The sequence below is a fragment of the Lonchura striata genome, chromosome 3, assembly GCF_046129695.1.
Source record: "Lonchura striata isolate bLonStr1 chromosome 3, bLonStr1.mat, whole genome shotgun sequence".
Taxonomy (NCBI): Eukaryota; Metazoa; Chordata; class Aves; order Passeriformes; family Estrildidae; genus Lonchura; species Lonchura striata.
The window spans coordinates 112,155,001-112,175,000 of NC_134605.1; the positions used below are offsets into that span (position 1 = coordinate 112,155,001).

The 20,000-nt window shown below is 44.8% G+C and overlaps 1 protein-coding gene across 1 annotated transcript in view; it reads right to left on the minus strand.

Annotated features, from left to right (window-relative positions):
* FZD3 (frizzled class receptor 3) overlaps positions 1-20,000 on the minus strand; it is a 55,915-nt gene that overhangs the window by 19,930 nt on the left and 15,985 nt on the right. The window contains exon 3 of the mRNA XM_077782484.1: positions 2,310-2,506. Coding sequence (XP_077638610.1) covers positions 2,310-2,506 — 197 coding nt within the window. The remainder of the gene's footprint in view (positions 1-2,309; positions 2,507-20,000) is intronic.

Genomic DNA, 20,000 nt, shown 5'->3' on the forward strand with positions numbered 1-20,000 from the left:
TCGCACCGAATTCGCACGAGGGACCTTAGGGATCGTCGAGTCCAACCCATGCCCAGCACCTCAACTAAGCCACGTCCAGGCTTTGTTAAACACATCCAGGGTTTGGTAACCCCACCACCTCCCTGGGCAGCCATTCCAGAGCTTTATCACTCTTTCCGTGAAAAACTGTTTCCCAATATCCAGTATTTCCCTTGATGCAGACTGAGGTTTTGTCCTCTGGTTCTGTCAGTTCCCCAGCTGAGCACAGCCCATTTCAGGAGCTGTGGAGGGTGCTGAGGTCACCCCGAGTCTCCTTTTCTCCAGGCTGAGCACCCCCAGCTCCCTCAGGGGTTCCTCACAGGGTTTGTGTGTTCCCAGCCCTTCTCCAGCCTCACTGTCCCCTCCGGATGTTCTCAAGGTCCTTCCCAAAGTGAGGGACCAGAGCTGGGCACAGCTCTCCAGGCGTGCCCTCACCAGGGGCACAATGACCCCCCTGCTCCTGCTGGCCACATCCTTCCTGACACAAAAATCAGGATTTCTAGGTGTGACTTCAGGCAAAACAACTGGAGCAAAACCAGACAATCCAAAATAAATGGGGAATCCATCAAATTCTGCACTGTTTAGTCACAAACTCATCCCGCAGCTCAATGATGAAACTGTAAAATAAGTTTAAAAATCAAACAGGTGAGGGGTTAATTTGAGCTTTAAGAATGAGGGTAACGATGCAAAATCCATCCCAGGAAATCTGTGGATTCAAGCCCACGGCAGCAGGATTTTAAAAACATTTTAAAGCTTTTCCTAAACAACTGCAGTCACTCCATCAGGCAGGGCAGTGAGGTGGTGACACCAAAATTCCAACTGGCACTGCCTCCAGTTTTCATAAATGGAATTATGATGAAGATATTTGTGGAGTTGAGCAGCATTAATAAATGGAATTATGATGAAGATATTTGTGGAGTTGACACTGGTTTTCATAAATGGAATTATGATGAAGATATTTGTGGAGTTGACACTGGTTTTCATAAATGGAATTATGATGCAGATATTTGTGGAGTTGACACTGGTTTTCATAAATGGAATTATGATGAAGATATTTGTGGAGTTGGCCAGCATTAATAAATGGAATTATGATGAAGATATTTGTGGAGTTGACACTAGTTTTCATAAATGGAATTATGATGAAGATATTTGTGGAGTTGGCCAGCATTAATAAATGGAATTACGATGAAGATATTTGTGGAGTTGGCCAGCATTAATAAATGGAATTATGATGAAGATATTTGTGGAGTTGACACTGGTTTTCATAAATGGAATTATGATGAAGATATTTGTGGAGTTGGCCAGTATTAATAAATGGAATTATGATGAAGATATTTGTGGCGTTCACACCGGTTTTCATAAATGGAATTATGATGAAGATATTTGTGGAGTTGAGCAGCATTAATAAATGGAATTACGATGAAGATATTTGTGGAGTTGACACTGGTTTTCATAAATGGAATTATGATGAAGATATTTGTGGAGTTGAGCAGCATTAATAAATGGAATTACGATGAAGATATTTGTGGAGTTGACACTGGTTTTCATAAATGGAATTATGATGAAGATATTTGTGGAGTTGACACTGGTTTTCATAAATGGAATTATGATGAAGATATTTGTGGAGTTGGCCAGCATTAATAAATGGAATTATGATGAAGATATCTGTGGAGTTGACACTGGTTTTCATAAATGGAATTATGATGAAGATATCTGTGGAGTTGGCCAGCATTAATAAATGGAATTAATTTGTGTAAATAAAGCTCTGACTGGAGGCTGAGGACTTCTAGAGTTTCAAAGGAGAGATTGGAGCAATCCCAGTAACCTAGAAACATCTTCTCACTTATTTAACTGAAATAATTTTAATTTTTTTCACTCTCTCCAATCCAGCTGTAAACTATTTCTTCCTGTTACCGCTCCTCAGCTTCATTAACCATTGGAGTCACTTAAAAAACCAATAAAGCAGGAAGATACTGCTTTTAATTCCATGCACGTCCTGCCTCAAACAGCTTGGAACACCGTTTTTCCACAGATTTATTTGTGCCATGAGCTGTTTGCAGCTCAGCAAGGGGTACACGCTCTGCAAACAGCTTTGAGGTTTCACCCTCATCAAACCCAGCCCACTTGCAGCTGATCTCGTGGGCAGAAAGAGAAACTCACTTCCAACAGCTCGGGAAAAGATGCTGGGGATTGGGAAGGAAAACGCGTGATGGAAAACGTTTAGAACGCCTTTTTATGGGGTTATAAAACTTTAGCCTGGAATAAAATGGGAAATGAAGGGTTTTTCTGACCTGGTGCACTCCATATCCTCGGGCCAGGCGACCCCGAACATCTCCATGAGCTTGGAGCACTCGCTGTGGGCGCGCTGGCAGAGGCGGCGGCAGGGCAGCGTCACCCGCCCGTACTCCATGCACACCGGCGCGTACAGCGCGCACAGGAAGGGACGGAAATCCCGGGAGCACTCCAGGTTCACCATGGGGTGGAAGGGCTGCCAAGGGGAAAAACAAACGGAAAAAAAGAGGATTCAGTAGCTGCAAGCAGATCTTTGGTGGAACGTTTTGCTTTTTGCCTCATCGCGACTTTCTGGATGCTGGGAGGACGGTCATCGGGATGGAACTTGGAATTTGGGGGTTTTAGGAAGATGGGGGGCCATGGGGTGGAAGGGCTGCCAAGGGGAAAAAACAACAAAAAAAAAAGGATTCAGCAGCTGCAAGCAGATCTTTGGTGGAACGTTTTGCTTTTTGCCTCATCGCGACTTTCTGGATGCTGGGAGGACGGTCATCGGGATGGAACTCGGAATTTGGGGGTTTTAGGAAGATGGGGGGCCATGGGGTGGAAGGGCTGCCAAGGGGAAAAAACAAAAAAAAAACCAAAAAAAAAAAAAAAAAGAGGATTCAGTAGCTGCAAGCAGATCTTTGGTGGAACGTTTTGCTTTTTGCCTCATCGCAGCTTTCTGGATGCTGGGAGGACGGTCATCGGGATGGAACTCGGAATTTGGGGGTTTTAGGAAGACGGGGGGCCATGGGGTGGAAGGGCTGCCAAGGGGAAAAAAACAAAAAAAACCCCAAAAAACCCACAAAAAAAAAACAAAAAAAAAAAAAAGGAGGATTCAGTAGCTGCTAGCAGATCTTTGGTGGAAGGTTTTGCTTTTTGTCTCATCGTGACTTTCTGGATGCTGGGAGGACAGTCATCGGGATGGAACTCGGAATTTGGGGGTTTTAGGAAGATGGGGGGCCATGGGGTGGAAGGGCTGCCAAGGGGAAAAAACAAAAAAAACCCAAAAAAACCCACAAAAAAAACCAAAAAAAAAAAAGCAAAAAAAAAAAAGAGGATTCAGTAGCTGCAAGCAGATCTTTGGTGGAATGTTTTGCTTTTTGCCTCATCGCGACTTTCTGGATGCTGGGAGGACAGTCATTGGGATGGAACTTGGAATTTGGGGGTTTTAGGAAGACGGGGGGCCATGGGGTGGAAGGGCTGCCAAGGGGACAAAAACAAAAAACAAAAACAAAAACAAAAACAAAAAAAAAAAAAAAAAAAAAAAAAAAAAAAAGAGGATTCAGTAGCTGCAAGCAGATCTTTGGTGGAAGGTTTTGCTTTTTGTCTCATCGCGACTTTCTGGATGCTGGGAGGACGGTCATCGGGATGGAACTCAGAATTTGGGGGTTTTAGGAAGATGGGGGGCCATGGGGTGGAAGGGCTGCCAAGGGGAAAAAACAAAAAAACCCCAAAAAAAACCACCAAAAAAACCAAAAAAACAAAAAACAAACAAAAAAAACAAACAAAAAAAGAGGATTCAGTAGCTGCAAGCATATCTTTGGTGGAAGGTTTTGCTTTTTGCCTCATCGCGACTTTCTGGATGCTGGGAGGACGGTCATCGGGATGGAACTCGGAATTTGGGGGTTTTAGGAAGATGGGGGCCATGGGGTGGAAGGGCTGCCAAGGGGAAAAAACAAAAAAACCCCAAAAAAACCCACCAAAAAAACAAAAAAATTAAAAAAAAGCAAAAAAAAAAAGAGGATTCAGTAGCTGCAAGCAGATCTTTGGTGCAACGTTTTGCTTTTTGTCTCATCGCGACTTTCTGGATGCTGGGAGGACGGTCATCGGGATGGAACTCGGAATTTGGGGGTTTTAGGAAGACGGGGGCCATGGGGTGGAAGGGCTGCCAAGGGGAAGAACAAATGGAAAAAAAAAGGATTCAGTAGCTGCAAGCAGATCTTTGGTGGAATGTTTTGCTTTTTGCCTCATCGCGACTTTCTGGATGCTGGGAGGACGGTCATCGGGATGGAACTTGGAATTTGGGGGTTTTAGGAAGATGGGGGGCCATGGGGTGGAAGGGCTGCCAAGGGGAAAAAAACAAAAAAAACCCAAAAAAACCCACCAAAAAAACAACAAAAAAAAAACAAACAAAAAAAAACAAACAAAAAAAGAGGATTCAGTAGCTGCAAGCAGATCTTTGGTGGAACATTTTGCTTTTTGCCTCATCGCGACTTTCTGGATGCTGGGAGGACGGTCATCGGGATGGAACTTGGAATTTGGGGGTTTTAGGAAGATGGGGGGCCATGGGGTGGAAGAGCTGCCAAGGGGAAAAAAACAAAAAAAACCCAAAAAAACCCACCAAAAAAAACCAAAAAAAAAACCAAACAAAAAAAACAAACAAAAAAAGAGGATTCAGTAGCTGCAAGCAGATCTTTGGTGGAACGTTTTGCTTTTTGTCTCATCGCGACTTTCTGGATGCTGGGAGGACGGTCATCGGGATGGAACTTGGAATTTGGGGGTTTTAGGAAGACGGGGGGCCATGGGGATAATGAAAATATTCCCAAGGGATATTTAGGGCGTCCATCTGCGCTAAAATCAGTGGGAATTAGAGGGATAAATCCCCCTGAGGGTGGATTCCATTTCTCTCATGCAGGTGTACGTTATCCCAGTTATTTAAATTCCCACACAGCCACGGCGCTTCCAGGGCCGTAATCACGGTGAAAGCACAACCACACAACCAAGGTGTCATTTCTTGCCTAAGCAGCAGAAAGCACCGTGACATCCAAACCTGAAAAAATAAAAATATCAAGATAAATGAACAGCGTCTGGTGTTCTTGTGGTGCTTTACAACAGGTTTGGGTGGCAACGAGGGCGACGCTCTTGGGAGCTCTGAGAGAAAATGTGCCAGATTTAGGCAAACACAGCTGGCTTGGAGCATTCCTGAAGGATAAAGGAGGAGAAATAAAGAGGACAGGGATTTATGTCTGAGAAAAAGCTGGTGCGTGGTGAAAATCCACCTCACTGTCCAGCGTGGGTTCATTCTGCTCTTGCTTTTTGTGACTTTTCCTCAAAACTCACCAGGAATTAATCCATGGTTTATTCCACCACCCAAAGCCTCGCCATCTCTTTGGATGTCAATGCAAGATTAATGATATTCCCGTGGAATTACAGAACTTCAGTTCTGGAATAAAACAATCCCCAGGCTGGAAAAAACTTCTCCTGGTTTGTATTTCAAATTGCAGCTCGAAGGGGAAAAGTGGCTTCATCAACAGCTTTGTTCTACACAGAATTTTTTTAGGAAAACTCCATTATTTGGATAGCAGGGTTTTTTCCACAGCCCAGCAGGATTAAGGAGCAGGAATTCTAATCCTGGGAATTTGCAGCGCGGTAGCTGAAGGACAAACGAACCTGCTGGATATAAATCCATATAAATCCTAAATCTTGTTACAAGTGCAGCTGAAGAGGAGCTGCAGGAAGATTACATTCTCAAGCAGCAAAATTTCCTGAGAAGTGCTTTAAACAAATTCAGCGTTTTCTTTTTCCAAACTATGGAGTAGAACCGATCCGACAGGAAAAAGCAAGTCATTTTCTGTGACCAGAAAATGGAAATAGAAGGAATTATGAGGAAAAATTTCACTTCTCCCTTACCACCTTCTTTACTCTTCCAATCCTTCCCAGAAATCTCCATCCCTCTGCAAAACATGGGAACACAGGACTCAACCATGCTATGATTTTAATGTGGTTTTTTTTTTTTTAAACATTATTATTTACCAAATGGATTAAATTCCCTCAATTTCTCAAACTGAAACCCAGCAGGAAGAGCAGGATGAGCCTCCAGAGTTACCAACCAGGAAAAAGGCAGCACCAGTTAGGAAATATTTACATTTACAGGCTCTCGTTACTCAAGGAACTCCTTCTGTTTGGCTGGACAAACAGAACTTGCACTTCAGATTTATTTTGATTTATGTGTTTGTGAGTAGAGCAGAGTTAAAGTCATTGTTTGACCACATGGACACAAGAAATTGATTCCAGAGACTTACAACACCTGACTGGAAAAGCTGGAGGTGAAAGTCTTTACTTGATGGAAAATAAAACAAGAATTCCACTTTTATTCTGGTAAGAGTTTAACTTCCCTTCTTAGCAAAAAGCCTTGAAAATGAGAAAATTAAGTTACAACTTTACGAAAAAGAGTTCCTGCTCTCACGCCTGCCCGAATCTCAAAGTTTTGTCTCCTGCCACTGCAACTTTTCACAAACCTACTCCTAAAATTCAAGTTCTCCTGATAATTCCTCCCCTATTTAATCCGATACACTTCCCGCTTAGAAAAGACGTTCCCCAAGTTCCTTTTTTCCTGCAATTCAGCCTTTGGTAAAAGATCCGTTTGGTTTTGGTGGAGCTGCAGAGGTTTAGGAAGAGACCTCAGAGCACCTCGAGGTGTGCAAGCAGAGCTCCAGGTGAAGGGGCAGGTCAGGAGGAAAGCCAGAGGAGCTTCGGGCTGGAATCCAGAGGGAATTTCCTGATGGAAAAGCTGTTCAACATCAGCAGGGGCTGCCCAGGGAGCTTTGGAGACCCCATCCCTGGAGGTGTCCAAGGAACAACACTCGGAGCTCTTCAATGGGGACAAGGTGAGGAGGACTCGATGATCCCTGAGATCTTTTCCAGCCTGAATGATCCTGGGATCCTGTGAGCTTCAAACTCACAAAGAGAATTCGGGCTGGAATCCAGAGGGAATTTCCTGATGGAAAAGCTGTTCAACATCAGCAGGGGCTGCCCAGGGAGCTTTGGAGCCCCCAACTCTGGAGGTGTCCAAGGAACAACACTTGGAGCTCTTCAACGGGGACAAGGTGAGGACTCGATGATCCCTGAGATCTTTTCCAGCCTGATTGATCCTGGGATCCTGTGAGCTTCAAACTCATGAAGAGGCTTCGGGCTGGAATTCAGAGGGAATTTCCTGATGGAAAAGCTGTTCAACATCAGCAGGGGCTGCCCAGGGAGCTTTGGAGATCCCATCCCTGGAGGTGTCCAAGGAACAACACTCGGAGCTCTGCGGTGGGGACAAGGTGAGAAGGACTTGATCCTGGAGATCTTTTCCAGCCTGAATGATCCTGGGATCCTGTGAGCTTCAAACTCAAGAAAAGGCTGAGCTGGAGAACAGAAGAAAAAATCAAAAATCCCTACAACAACTCCTGATAACACAGAAAAAGAGACTCGCTCGCCCGGAGGCAGCGTTTGTGCCTGTGGGCAGCTCCCTCTGTCAGAACCCCAAAAATTATCTCCAAATTGCCTTCCCCCCTCGCAGCTCCTGAGATGAAAGGTCACCTCCACCTCCTGATGACGTCGTTCCCTATTAAAAATAAAACACGGGGAGATGAAAAGACTCTTTTCATGCTCTCGCCCAAGGACGCCGTGCAAGTCGTGACATCGGGCGGAACAAAAGGCTCTCTGTTCAACGGGATGTGCCTCGAGGAGCGCCCGCTGAACAGCTCCAGCAGGAACAGGGAAAGAGGGCAGGGGGAGGCCTGGCAGCCAAATTGATTTCAGTGATTCAATCCTGGGAAATCCGAGAGAAGGAAGAGAGAAATGCTTATTTAGGAAGAGATAAACTCTTCGTGGCCTGCGCTTTGGCGCTCCGGGTGTTGTGTGAAGGGATCTTAAAATTGTCTGGTTCCGTCCTCCGAGGGATGAAAGCCAAAGGAGGGATGGAATGTGCAGATTTTGTTGTGTGAAGGGACTTTAAAATGGTCTGGTTCTGTCCTCTGAGGGATGAAAGCCAAAGGAGGGATGGAATGTGCAGATTTTGTTGTGTGAAGGGACCTAAAAGATGGTCTGGTTCCGTCCTCTGAGGGATGAAATCCAAAGGAGGGATGGAATGTGCAGATTTTGTTGTGTGAAGGGACTTTAAAATTGTCTGGTTCTGTTCTCCAAGGGATGAAAGCCAAAGGAGGGATGGAATGTGCAGATTTTGTTGTGTGAAGGGACTTTAAAATGGTCTGGTTCTGTCCTCTGAGGGATGAAAGCCAAAGGAGGGATGGAATGTGCAGATTTTCCCCCCACTCCAAATCATTTTCTTAGCAAATCCTCACTTTTGTTACTCAGCAAGAGCAGCTACTCAAATTATAGGCACACCACAGAATACGGTTCCGATTTCAGACCTCGCAGCACAGGGAGATAATAAAAGATAATAAACCAAATCCTTTTATTTTAACACAGATGTTTGGCTGTTATTTGGGAAGTGGCTTTTGCAGGATTTAAACCGAATCACTTGGGTGATCTTTCCCACCCGTTCTGTTTATTTATACATTCTGTTCTTTGATCAGAGAACTAAACGGGAAACATCCTCGTGAGCTCAGAGAGGGAAGGAGGGAACTTTCCTTCCCCCAGGCTCCTGGACTCTGGATTGCTGCTGCAATTCCCGGGTGGAAGCAGCTGCCTGGAGGCACATCCCGGCTCTTTGTCCTCAATCTCCCAGCCTTTGATAGAGCTCAGGAGGAAAAAAAAAAATCGGGAATTGTGTCTCCTGCTGCCCCGGAGGATGGGCTTGGTTTGGATTTAACTCTGCAGACAGCTCCTGCTTCCCCTGAGCACCTTCAGCCTCCTGCTCTTACAAGCACAGTGGGTTTCCTAAAAACTCTGAAAATTCATTTCCCATGGCTCCAGATTCCTGTGAGCCCCAGGTGCTCACACTCCACCTGGAAACGTTTGTCCCAGGTTCACACCTGAACCAAAACTGTTCCGCTTCTGCCGGAGTCGAACAACAAAATCCTGCCTCAACCCAAAGGCAGCTGCTGCTTCCTGAAGAAAACCAGGGAACATTCACACAGGCAGGGAGCTGGGGCACCAACCTGGCAGAAAATCGGGGCTGTTTCGACTTTTTCCCACCCAGTCTGGCTGGCTCATGGCAGGAAATCAAAGGTGAACGCAGCCAGGTGTGCAGGAGGGAGTTTGTTTCTGCTGGCACGGACCCAGTTCAGCCAATCTGACGTGGCTCTGGCACTGCAGACCCTTTATTCTGTTTTTCTGAAGGCAAAAGGTGACTTTGCCCGAGCCTGCTCCCAGTGCTCGGCGCCAAGACACGTTCAGGGAGAATTCCTGGCACGGAGCACATCCCAGCTTACCTCACCACCTACTTGCCCCGGTGAGAAACTGAGGTGTACTTTTATTTTTGGAATTATTTCTGGTTCCTCGCGGTGCTACACGTATGAAAAGCCAAATGGGGCACAGCTCATGTTGCCCCAGTTATCTGTGTGAAGCCTTTCAATATCCCACATCTCATCATTTGATGGCAGCTGGAAAAATCCTGATGGCAGTGAGGATTAGACTGACACTGCACTGCTTTAGGGGCTGGGAAGGGAAAAAAAAAAAATCAGTTTTACCTCAGCACTAAAAATAAATGTCTGCATTTAAATAGTTATTTAAGAAACTCCGACAATAAAAAAAGACAAGTAATTACTGCGGGTTTAAATGATACTTTTTCCATGCTATAGGTCGAACTCAGCACTCACTCACCCTGTTATTTACTTTAAAAGCCAAGGCCAATTATTTTACCTGCCATGCTCTGAGAGGGCAGCAATAATAAAAAACCATCCCAAGTTTCTGTCTGCAGACAGACAGAAAGGTTAATTTCTGCAGGAAAAAAAAAAAAATAGGGATAAAGATGGAATAGTTAAAAGACAGCGAATGACATCAATCTCTGCCTGTGGGTCCAAAAAACAAAACCATCTGCTCTTGTTCCTTAAAGATGTCTCCTGCTGCACATTAAATCCCAAAGTTCCTCTGGAAGACGGCATCCATCTGTCAGTCTGCACCTCTCCTGGATGTGGAGCTGTGATTTGGGAACGGGGGGTGCAGAAGGGTGGCCCTGGTAACCATTCCCATCTGCAGGGTTGGTGGCAGCTGAGAGCGTTTGGGCTTCCTCCTTCCTCTCCTCTCCATGGGCCTGGGAGAATTCCAGAGGGATCTTATCAGGGAAATAAATCCACAAAGAAATCCACCACGCTCTGGACTGTATTTCGGACACTGTTAAATACAGACTCCGGGGCAGGAGCTGTAAATGTTGTCAAAATCCACTTTTTCACAGGAATGACACATTCCCATCTCCTGCAAGGATGGCATTCCCAGTGGGAGTGTGATCACAGCTCCCAGGCTGCTGGGAAAAGCTCCAGTGCTGCTGTCACTGTGGGGAGGGGAAGGAGACCCACGGTGACAACAACAACCTCCAACTTTTTCTTCTGCTCTTCCCTCTCCTCCTTTTCCTCTTCTTCTGTCTCCTCTTTCTCCTTCTCCCTCTCCTTCTCTTTCCTTCTCCTTCTCCACCTTTTCCTCCTCCCTCTCCTTTTCCTCCTCTTCCTCCGTCTCCTTCTCCTCCTTCTCCTTTTCCTCCTCCTTTGTCTTCTTCTTCCTCTCCTTCCTTCTCCTTCTCCTCCTCTTCCTCCCTGACCTTCTCCTTCCTTCTCCTTGCTTCTCCTTCTCCTCTTCTCCTCCTCCTCCCTCTCCTTCTCTTTCCTTCTCCTTCTTCACCTTTTCCTCCTCCCTCTCCTCCTCCTCTTCCTCCGTCTCCTTCTCCTCCTCCTTTTCCTCCTCTTGTTTTCTCCTTCTCCCACTCCTTTCCTTCTTCTCTTCTCCTTCTCCTTTTCCTCCTCTCCTGTCTCCTCCTTCTCCCACTCCTTCCTTTTCTTCCCTTCTCCTTCTTCTCCTCTTCCTCCCTCTCCTTCTCCTCCTCCCTCTCCTTTTCCTCCTCCTTTGTCTTCTCCTTTATCCTCTCCTTCCTTCTCCTTCTTCCTCTCCTTCTTCTCCTTCTCCTCTTCCTCCCTCGCCTTCTCCTTCCTTCTCCTTGCTTCTCCTTCTCCTCTTCTCCTTCTCTTTCCTTGTCCTTCTCCACCTTTTCCTCCTCCCTCTCCTTCTCCTCCATCTCCATCTCCTTCTCCTTTTCCTCCTCCTGTCTTCTCCTTCTCCCACTCCTTCCTTCTCCTCTTCTCCTTCTCCGTCTCCTTCTCCTCCTCTCCTCTGTCTCCTCCTTCTCCCACTCCTTCCTTTTCTCCCCTTCTCCTTCTCCTCTTCCTCCCTCTCCTTTTCCTCCTCCTTTGTCTTCTCCTTCTTCCTCTCCTTCCTTCTCCTTCTTCTCCCCTCTCCTTCTCCTCCTCTTCCTCCCTCACCTTCTCCTTCCTTCTCCTCTTCTCCTTCATTTTCCTTCTCCTTCTCCCTCTCCTTCTCTTTCCTTCTCCACCTTTTGCTCCTCCCTCTCCTCCTTCTCTTCCTCTGTCTCCATCTCCTTCTCTTCCTTCTCCTTTTCTTCCTCCTGTCTTCTCCTTCCTCTCCTTCCTTCTCCTTCTCCTCCTCTTCCTCCCTCGCCTTCTCCTTCCTCCTCCTTCTTCTCATTCTCCCTCTCCTTCTCCTCCTCTTAACTCCTCCTTATTTTCCTTCTTCTCCTTCTCCCCCTTCTCTTCTCCTTCTTCCTCTCCTTCTCCTCTTCCTCCTGCTCCTCCTCCTCCTCCCCGCCCCCCATGGCAGGGTGACAGGATTCCTACCAGCCCCAGGGGGTTCTCCTTGGAAAACAACGGGGGAGAGGAGCCTGGCACGTCCCTGCTCCAACGTTTCTCCTGCTGAGCAAAGGAGGAAAAGCGTTCGGTGGGATTGGTTTGAGGATCTGACTCTGACTGGAAGGAATTCACAGCCAGATCAGCTCCTTCAGTGCTAAAAAAACCCAAAAAACCAAAAACCAAACCAAGCCAAAAAAAGGAGGATTTCTATAAATCACAAATGGGATGGAAAATACAGACAAGGACACAGCCAAAATTCAAAAAATCAAAGTCACCATTTGTATTCGCCTCCCCTTTTCGTTTTTGCACCATGCAGGGTGGCAGCCACACAACAACAACAAAACCCTGCAGAGTACAACCACACAAGCTGAATTCCCAAACACAACAACAAAACCCTGCAGAATACAACCAGACAGGCTGAATTCCCAAACACAACAACAAAACCCTGCAGAATACAACCAGACAGGCTGAATTACCAAATACAACAACAAAACCCTGCAGAATACAACCACACAAGCTGAATTCCCAAACACAACAACAAAACCCTGCAGAACACAACCACACAAGCTGAATTCCCAAACACAACAACAAAACCCTGCAGAATACAACCAGACAAGCTGAATTACCAAATACAACAACAAAACCCTGCAGAATACAACCACACAAGCTGAATTCTCAAATGTGGTGGTGGCACACAACAACAAGACCCTGCAGAACACAACCAGACAGGCTGAATTCCCAAACACAACAACAAGACCCTGCAGAATACAACCACACAAGCTGAATTCCCAAACACAACAACAAAACCCTGCAGAATACAACCAGACAGGCTGAATTCCCAAATACAACAACAAAACCCTGCAGAATACAACCAGACAGGCTGAATTCCCAAACACAACAACAAAACCCTGCAGAACACAACCAGACAAGCTGAATTCCCAAACACAACAACAAAACCCTGCAGAATACAACCAGACAAGCTGAATTCCCAAACACAACAACAAAACCCTGCAGAATACAACCAGACAAGCCGAATTCCCAAATACAACAACAAAACCCTGCAGAATACAACCAGACAAGCTGAATTCCCAAACACAACAACAAAACCCTGCAGAATACAACCACACAAGCTGAATTCCCAAACACAACAACAAAACCCTGCAGAATACAACCAGACAAGCTGAATTCCCAAACACAACAACAAAACCCTGCAGAATACAACCAGACAAGCTGAATTCCCAAACGTGGTGGCACACAACAACAAAACCCTGCAGAATACAGCCAGACAAGCTGAATTCCCAAACACAACAACAAAACCCTGCAGAATACAACCACACAAGCTGAATTCTCAAATGTGGTGGTGGCACACAACAACAAGACCCTGCAGAACACAACCAGACAAGCTGAATTCCCAAACACAACAACAAAACCCTGCAGAATACAACCAGACAGGCTGAATTCCCAAACACAACAACAAAACCCTGCAGAATACAACCAGACAAGCTGAATTCCCAAACACAACAACAAAACCCTGCAGAATACAACCAGACAAGCTGAATTCCCAAACACAACAACAAAACCCTGCAGAACACAACCAGACAAGCTGAATTCCCAAACACAACAACAAAACCCTGCAGAATACAACCACACAAGCTGAATTCCCAAACACAACAACAAAACCCTGCAGAATACAACCACACAAGCTGAATTCTCAAATGTGGTGGTGGCACACAACAACAAGACCCTGCAGAATACAACCAGACAGGCTGAATTCCCAAACAGAACAACAAAACCCTGCAGAATACAACCAGACAAGCTGAATTCCCGAATACAACAACAAAACCCTGCAGAATACAACCACACAAGCTGAATTCTCAAATGTGGTGGTGGCACACAACAACAAGACCCTGCAGAATACAACCAGACAGGCTGAATTCCCAAACACAACCAGACAGGCTGAATTCCCAAACACAACAACAAAACCCTGCAGAATACATCCACACAAGCTGAATTCCCAAACAGGAGGAACACTGGACACTGCTGCTGAAGAGAATTTCTGTTTTATTCTCAAAGGCTTCCACCACCCCACGTGTCACTTGGCCGTGCCAGTGCAGACAGTCCCACCTCCATTTTCCACCGGGATGAGGACGGCAGAAATTTCCCGGATTTTGTCATTCCAGCCCAAATATTTCCTGTCAGAACAACCAGGGGGACCTGCAGGGTTGTGACTGCCTTGAATGTCAACTTGGTCATCATCAAATGGTCACCAAAGGAGGGCAGATCCCAGCTGTCACCTTCACAAGGGGCAGAAGTTGATTTATCCTCTTCCTCTGCCGCCCTGACTTGGATTTAAGGCAAATTAAAGCAAATTTTGCCGAATTTTGCTCCTGTGAAAAGAAATCTCACCTGAATCCTACAAGGAATGATCCTGCAATATCCACAAAGTTTCTGCCCCAAATTAAACCCCAGAAATACTCAGGGGATAAAATGATGCATCTCCATGGAAAAGTCTCCAAAAAGGGTTTTTTGCAGAGCATCTGTCAGATCTATATCCCAGCAAAACCACACGCACACGTTGGATGGGAAAGAGAATTTGCATCTCTGGGCCTCAAAAATCAAGAATATTCCACAGAGAAATAATGAAAATGCGTTGTTTAGAATAATTCTAATAAAAGATTATGTTCTTTCTCCCCTCGTGGTGGCTTTCCAGGCAGGCTGCACTGCCAGTCCAGGAGGCTGAGCTGTCTTTTGGTGGAAGTTAATTCAAAAATCAGCAGGTTGCTCCACGTGCATAAATAATTCAGGAGGGTTTTCCTCCTCTGTTCTCCACAAACTCTGCAGTGAAGTGGAATTGAGAGTAAAGTAGGTTTTAAGTTTAATAATAGGGAAAAAAAAATTATTAAGTTATTATTATAAAGAAAAAAAATAAAAGAAAAAGTAAAAAAAAGTATATAAAGATTAAAATGAAAACTTTTAAAATTTTTTTTATTATTTAATTGTAATAAATGATAGTGAGATATAATTTGGACTTTAATTAGGTTTTTATTTTTTAAATAATTGGTATTTAGCTTTTTGAGGGAATAGAGTCTTTTTGTGTTATAGATTTTTTAAGAAAATACAGTTTTATATTTTGTGTTTGTTTTTATGTTATATATGGTACTGTTTGGAGAAAAGTTTGTTATGGTGATTTTTTTTTTGTGTATAGTGTTTTTATTATTAATGTATGGATGGATAGACTGTTTTTAGGATTTTTTTTTAAGGATGCTTTGTTAAGAGGGGAGAAAAAATAATAGTTTCTTTTTTTTTTTTTGGGATTGCTTTTTTTTTTTTTTTTATTATTTCCCCTGGGGCCGAGGGTTTAAGAACAGAGATTTTTTTTTTTTTTTTAGGATAGGGGGTATTACTATAATTTTTAAAATTTTTTTTTGTTGTTTATTTTATTTTTGGGGTTTTTTTTTTAGTTGAAGTAGGTTTTTTGATTTTGGAATTCTCTGGGAATTCCATCCCCACGCTCACAGGGAGGAATTTCTTCCTCATTTCTCTGCATTTCCTGGAGTTGGATCCATCCATCCCAATCCCAGCCGGGCAGCACCTCCCATTTAATTCTGTGCTTGCTCCAGCACATCTTCTCTCCTTCCTTCCCCTAGAACAGATATTTATTTCACAGTTTTTAGCTCCAAACTGTTTTGTTTGTGAGGATCCTCAGGGTCTGGAGATCATTTCAGCCCATTTCCAACAGCAGAAAAGTCAATCTGCAGCGCTCAGCTCCCTTCCCATGCATTAATTGGGAAGATGTGGCCGGATTATGACATAATCCAGATTTTATTCAGGAAAAGCTGTAAATTTACCTGGAAGTCTGGGTGAAAAACCAGGAGTTTCTCTCCGTGTGCCCTGGGGCTCCACACAAACCCATCCTGTCCTTGTCGAGGCAAGGTGAGCTCTAGCTGAACCTCAGGAACAACTTCCCATATTTTGGTGTCTGCCATGGAATTCTTCCAACGCGCCACCCGCACAGCTGGACACAAATAATGAAGAAGTGAGGTGGCTTCGGGGGAAAACTTCACTCTTTGCAAAGAGATTTGCCTTTTTTTTCATGATTATGATTCTACAGCGAGCCTGTAGCTCTGAGCAAACTGGATTTATTGGGATTTTATTTTTAATTTTTCAAAGAAATCGTCCATCCCACTATCAATTTATTTTACCCAGTCAAGGAATTACAAATGGGCCTCTCTATTCATCAGACAACAATGCAGAGCAGAAAATGTAAGACTGAGAATGCCTCAATTTACTGCAGCGGTTTAAATGAAAATTAATTTACGCTTCTAAATAGAGGAATTAGGATAATTAGTGGGCGACTTCAATTTTTAACCATTTTTAAACTAGAAAACATGTGCGAACACAGCAGCTGTAAATTAAAATTTCAGATTCATCAGGCAACACTCTCCCTTCCATTCAGTGCTGAGTTAATGAGGTCACAGCTGAACGCTACAGGGGAGGACAGGGGCAAAGAAGTAATTAAAAATAATTGCAATTGTATCCCACTTTTCCACTGGCCAAACACAGCTGTTAGCCACCTCTGAGCAACCAATCCCGAAATCCTCACCAAAACCATCAAACTGAGCACAAACCCAAGCCCCTGAGTTGATTTTTCAGTTAATAATTCACCAGATAAACACTTTTGACAGGAACTCCCACAGTGCCCCCACTTAGTTGTTTCTGGGTTTTTTAGTGCTCTCAAAATAGATTCATTGAATATTTTGCCCTCAAAAGTCCAGGATTTTTCTCCCTGTTGAGGCCAGAGGTTTGTTCCCAGCTCTCTCTTGTACCACAGAGTTTTGGGGGAAAATCTCTGGAACATTCACAAGCAGGATGAAGCCAAACAATAATGGGATTAATAAAAACAGAGGGTGAGGGAAACCAGGGAAGGCAAAACGATTATGCAACTGCTCTGCAGAGGATAATTCTAAATTCTTTCCCAGTTAAACAGAATAAAGAAAAGCAACTATCTGTGGATGCTGTGGAAGAACCCCTTTGAAACTTTTTCCAAGAGTAAATGACCTAAAAATGCCAGGATGTGGGCGAGTCTGGAAGGGAGAATAGACACGGAATCAGTGGGATCGGACTGCAAAAGCAGGAAAGGCTGAAAACACACAAAAAAAATCCCTTTGATGTGTGGATAAAAGTGTCCACAAAGCTGGGAAGTGCAGGAGCAGAGGGATGGGGAGGCAGAGTGGGGAGGAGTGTCCGTGCATCCCTTAAAGCTCAGCTCTTCCCTCTCTTCCCAGCTCAAGGATCAGCACCGACAGGCAGAGATGAAAAAATATTCCTTTAATCCGTTTCTTTCTGATGGATCAGCTCCCTCCGCGGGACATCCCAAAAAAAAAAAAGCCACGGACTCCTCCGAGTCCCCTCCGTGACCCCGGAACCTTTGAGGCAGCAAAGGTGACATTTTAAAAGCCTGGAAGTTTGTAATTCCCAGACAAAAGCGGCCTGCCTCCCGTGGTGCCAGGGAAAAGAAGCGGTGGATCTGGAGAATTGTCCTTTTTTGTGATGCCACTTCATGAAGGTTATTGTGAGGAACGAATTGCAAAGGAAGAGGAAAGAAAATGTCCACGAGGTTTGGAGGATGGATTCCCAAATAACTCCATTTTCTTGGGTGTGAGGTAAAGAAGAATTGGATCATCTATCCTTCAAAAAGCCACGGAGAAAAACCCGTAGGCAAAGTGACTTTCCTGACCTTTAACACATTTATATCAAACCTTATAATTTAACACATTTGCAAAACATTCAGATGAGACTGCCATCCCACGGTATTTTTGTTTCCTTGCCTTTTTAATTTTTTTTTTCCTTCATTACTGACAACAAGCAGCAAACCTGAAATCCAAGGTCAAATTTTATAACCTCATTATCCTCTACAGTTAAATCTCCGTGTTGCACCTGCACTGTGAGGGTTAAAAATGTGGAATATAAGGAGAGGGAAATGAATTCTCAGGAGCAGGGATTCAGCACTGGCTCTGCTGATGCTCAAGGACACGCAATTCACCCACTCCCCCGCCAAGACAGAATGCAGATAATTGACAATCTGATTGAGTCCTTATGGAGTGGAAAATATGTCATACATGTGAGTTTTTGGCGAGAAATGTTAAAAATGTGAGTGATGTTTTCGGAGCTGTGAGGGGGGAGAGGAAAACGAGTGGCTGAGCAGAGTTGTCTCCCTGAATTTATAGATTTATAAAGATGTTTCTCCTCGCTCAGCGCCACGGACGTGCCAACTTTTGTCCTACAAATCAAAAAACAGGGAACATAAACAAGTTTACAAATTGACATCAACTTTCAGAAGGCAAATTTCGGGGTTTCCACGCCGCCGCGCAGAGACGAACTACAAGGAGCCTTCCTCCCCTTGTTCAAATTCAAATCAAGCAGCCCTTTTGTGCTTCTCTTTTCAAATTTCCTTCCCCGTTTCCATGGGAACCCCCGGGCTGAGGAGCCTGGGATGGAGCAGGAGGCCAAGCTCAGCGAGGGCTGTGAAAAGGGGAGGGAGTCAAAGGGCAGAATTTGGCTCGGGAGGACCCAGATGCCAACCTTTGTCCCCCCACAAAGAGGGGGCAACCATAGGAACAGCTCCGCGGGGCACGGGAGGAGCAGGGGGATCCCGGCCCAAAGGGCGAAACGGGAGCAAAACGGCAACAAAATGGGAACAAAATGGGAAAGGTGTTGTTATAAACACGATGCCAGCACTTGCTCGAGTCTTAAAAATAAAACTCCAAGGGTTGAGCATCCAACTTCGTGCTGGTTCTGTGTGCAGTTAATTGCATCAAATTGGGTGATAGGAGATCACAGGGAAACTGGGAAGGAGCGATTCCCCAATCCAACAGGAGAATTTAATATTCTCCTGTGAAGATGCTGAATAATCCCCTGAAGGGCTCTGGAGGTGTTTTGTCAGCCTGGGAGCACTGCACCTCATCCATCTGCTCCATAAAACCAGAAATAGCTGCTCCATAAAAACAGAAATATGGCACGCTCTGATTATTGCACAAGCCCTGTAAAACCACTAACGACACAGAAAGGAAAACTTGTTGTGTCTTCAGCAGGAATGTAAAAGCAGCAGGTGGTTTATTGAAGATTTAAAAAAAAACCCCAAAACAAACCAAAGAAACAACAGCAAGTTCTTCACGCTGCCCTGAACCACCGGTGATTTGTGTGGATGATGTTCTTTTGAATGTCATTTGGGGAGAAAATGGATAAATTTGGGGAATATCACAAATGTATCCCTCAACTGAGCATGGTTCTGGTGCTCCCAGAGTGAGGAGGACGTGGAATTGCTGGAGCAGCTCACAGCAAGGGCTGGAATTCCTGGAGAAGCTGTGGCTGCCCCTGGATCCCTGCAAGTGTCCAAGGAAAGGCTGGAGCAACCTGGGATAGTGGAAGATATCCCAAATCCATAAAAACCACCTGAACTTCCTCTAAACTCACCAATGTCTCCCAAAACGAAGGAGGAAACTGCAGCCACGCCACCAAGAAATATAAATATCTGTGACAGATGCTCCTTGGTGCTGAAGTTATTCCAGATTTATTCCCTGTCTTCTCCCTCTGGCGTGGCTTTCCCTCCGGATCCATCCTGTTACTGGAACCACCATCAGGCACCAGAAAAAGCAGGGAAAAGCCAATTTCCAGCATAAAAAGCACATCCCAGCCAAGCCACCCTGCTTTTAAGCAGCCAAGCATTATTTATTGCCTATTTTCTGCACAAAAACCATACAAAGATGGGAAGGAATACCTGTGACCCCGCAATGGGTTGAGGGTGGTAAAAGCCAAAACAAACATTCCCGAAACGCTCCAGCAGCACGACATTCTCTAAATTGACATTTGCCAAGCTACAACAAGCAGACTGTGCAGCGCTTTTTTATTTAACTATTCCAAATAAATCCCTGCCTGTTCCACCTTTTCTAATAATTCCTCCTTAAGGCTGCACCAGCTGCTGCAGAAGGAGCCACAAGGCAGAGCCATCTGCCTCCCTGACCCCGAAAACATCCCCCTGTGAATACATCTTGATTAAGATGTGCAGCATTGACTTTCAGTTGAATCTTTACATAAAAGTCTTTTTTTTTTTTTTCCCCGTGTTTGCACTAAGCCATTAAGGCTTAACTTGGTTCTCCCATTTCAGCTCGGATCAGAATTAATCTGGGATTC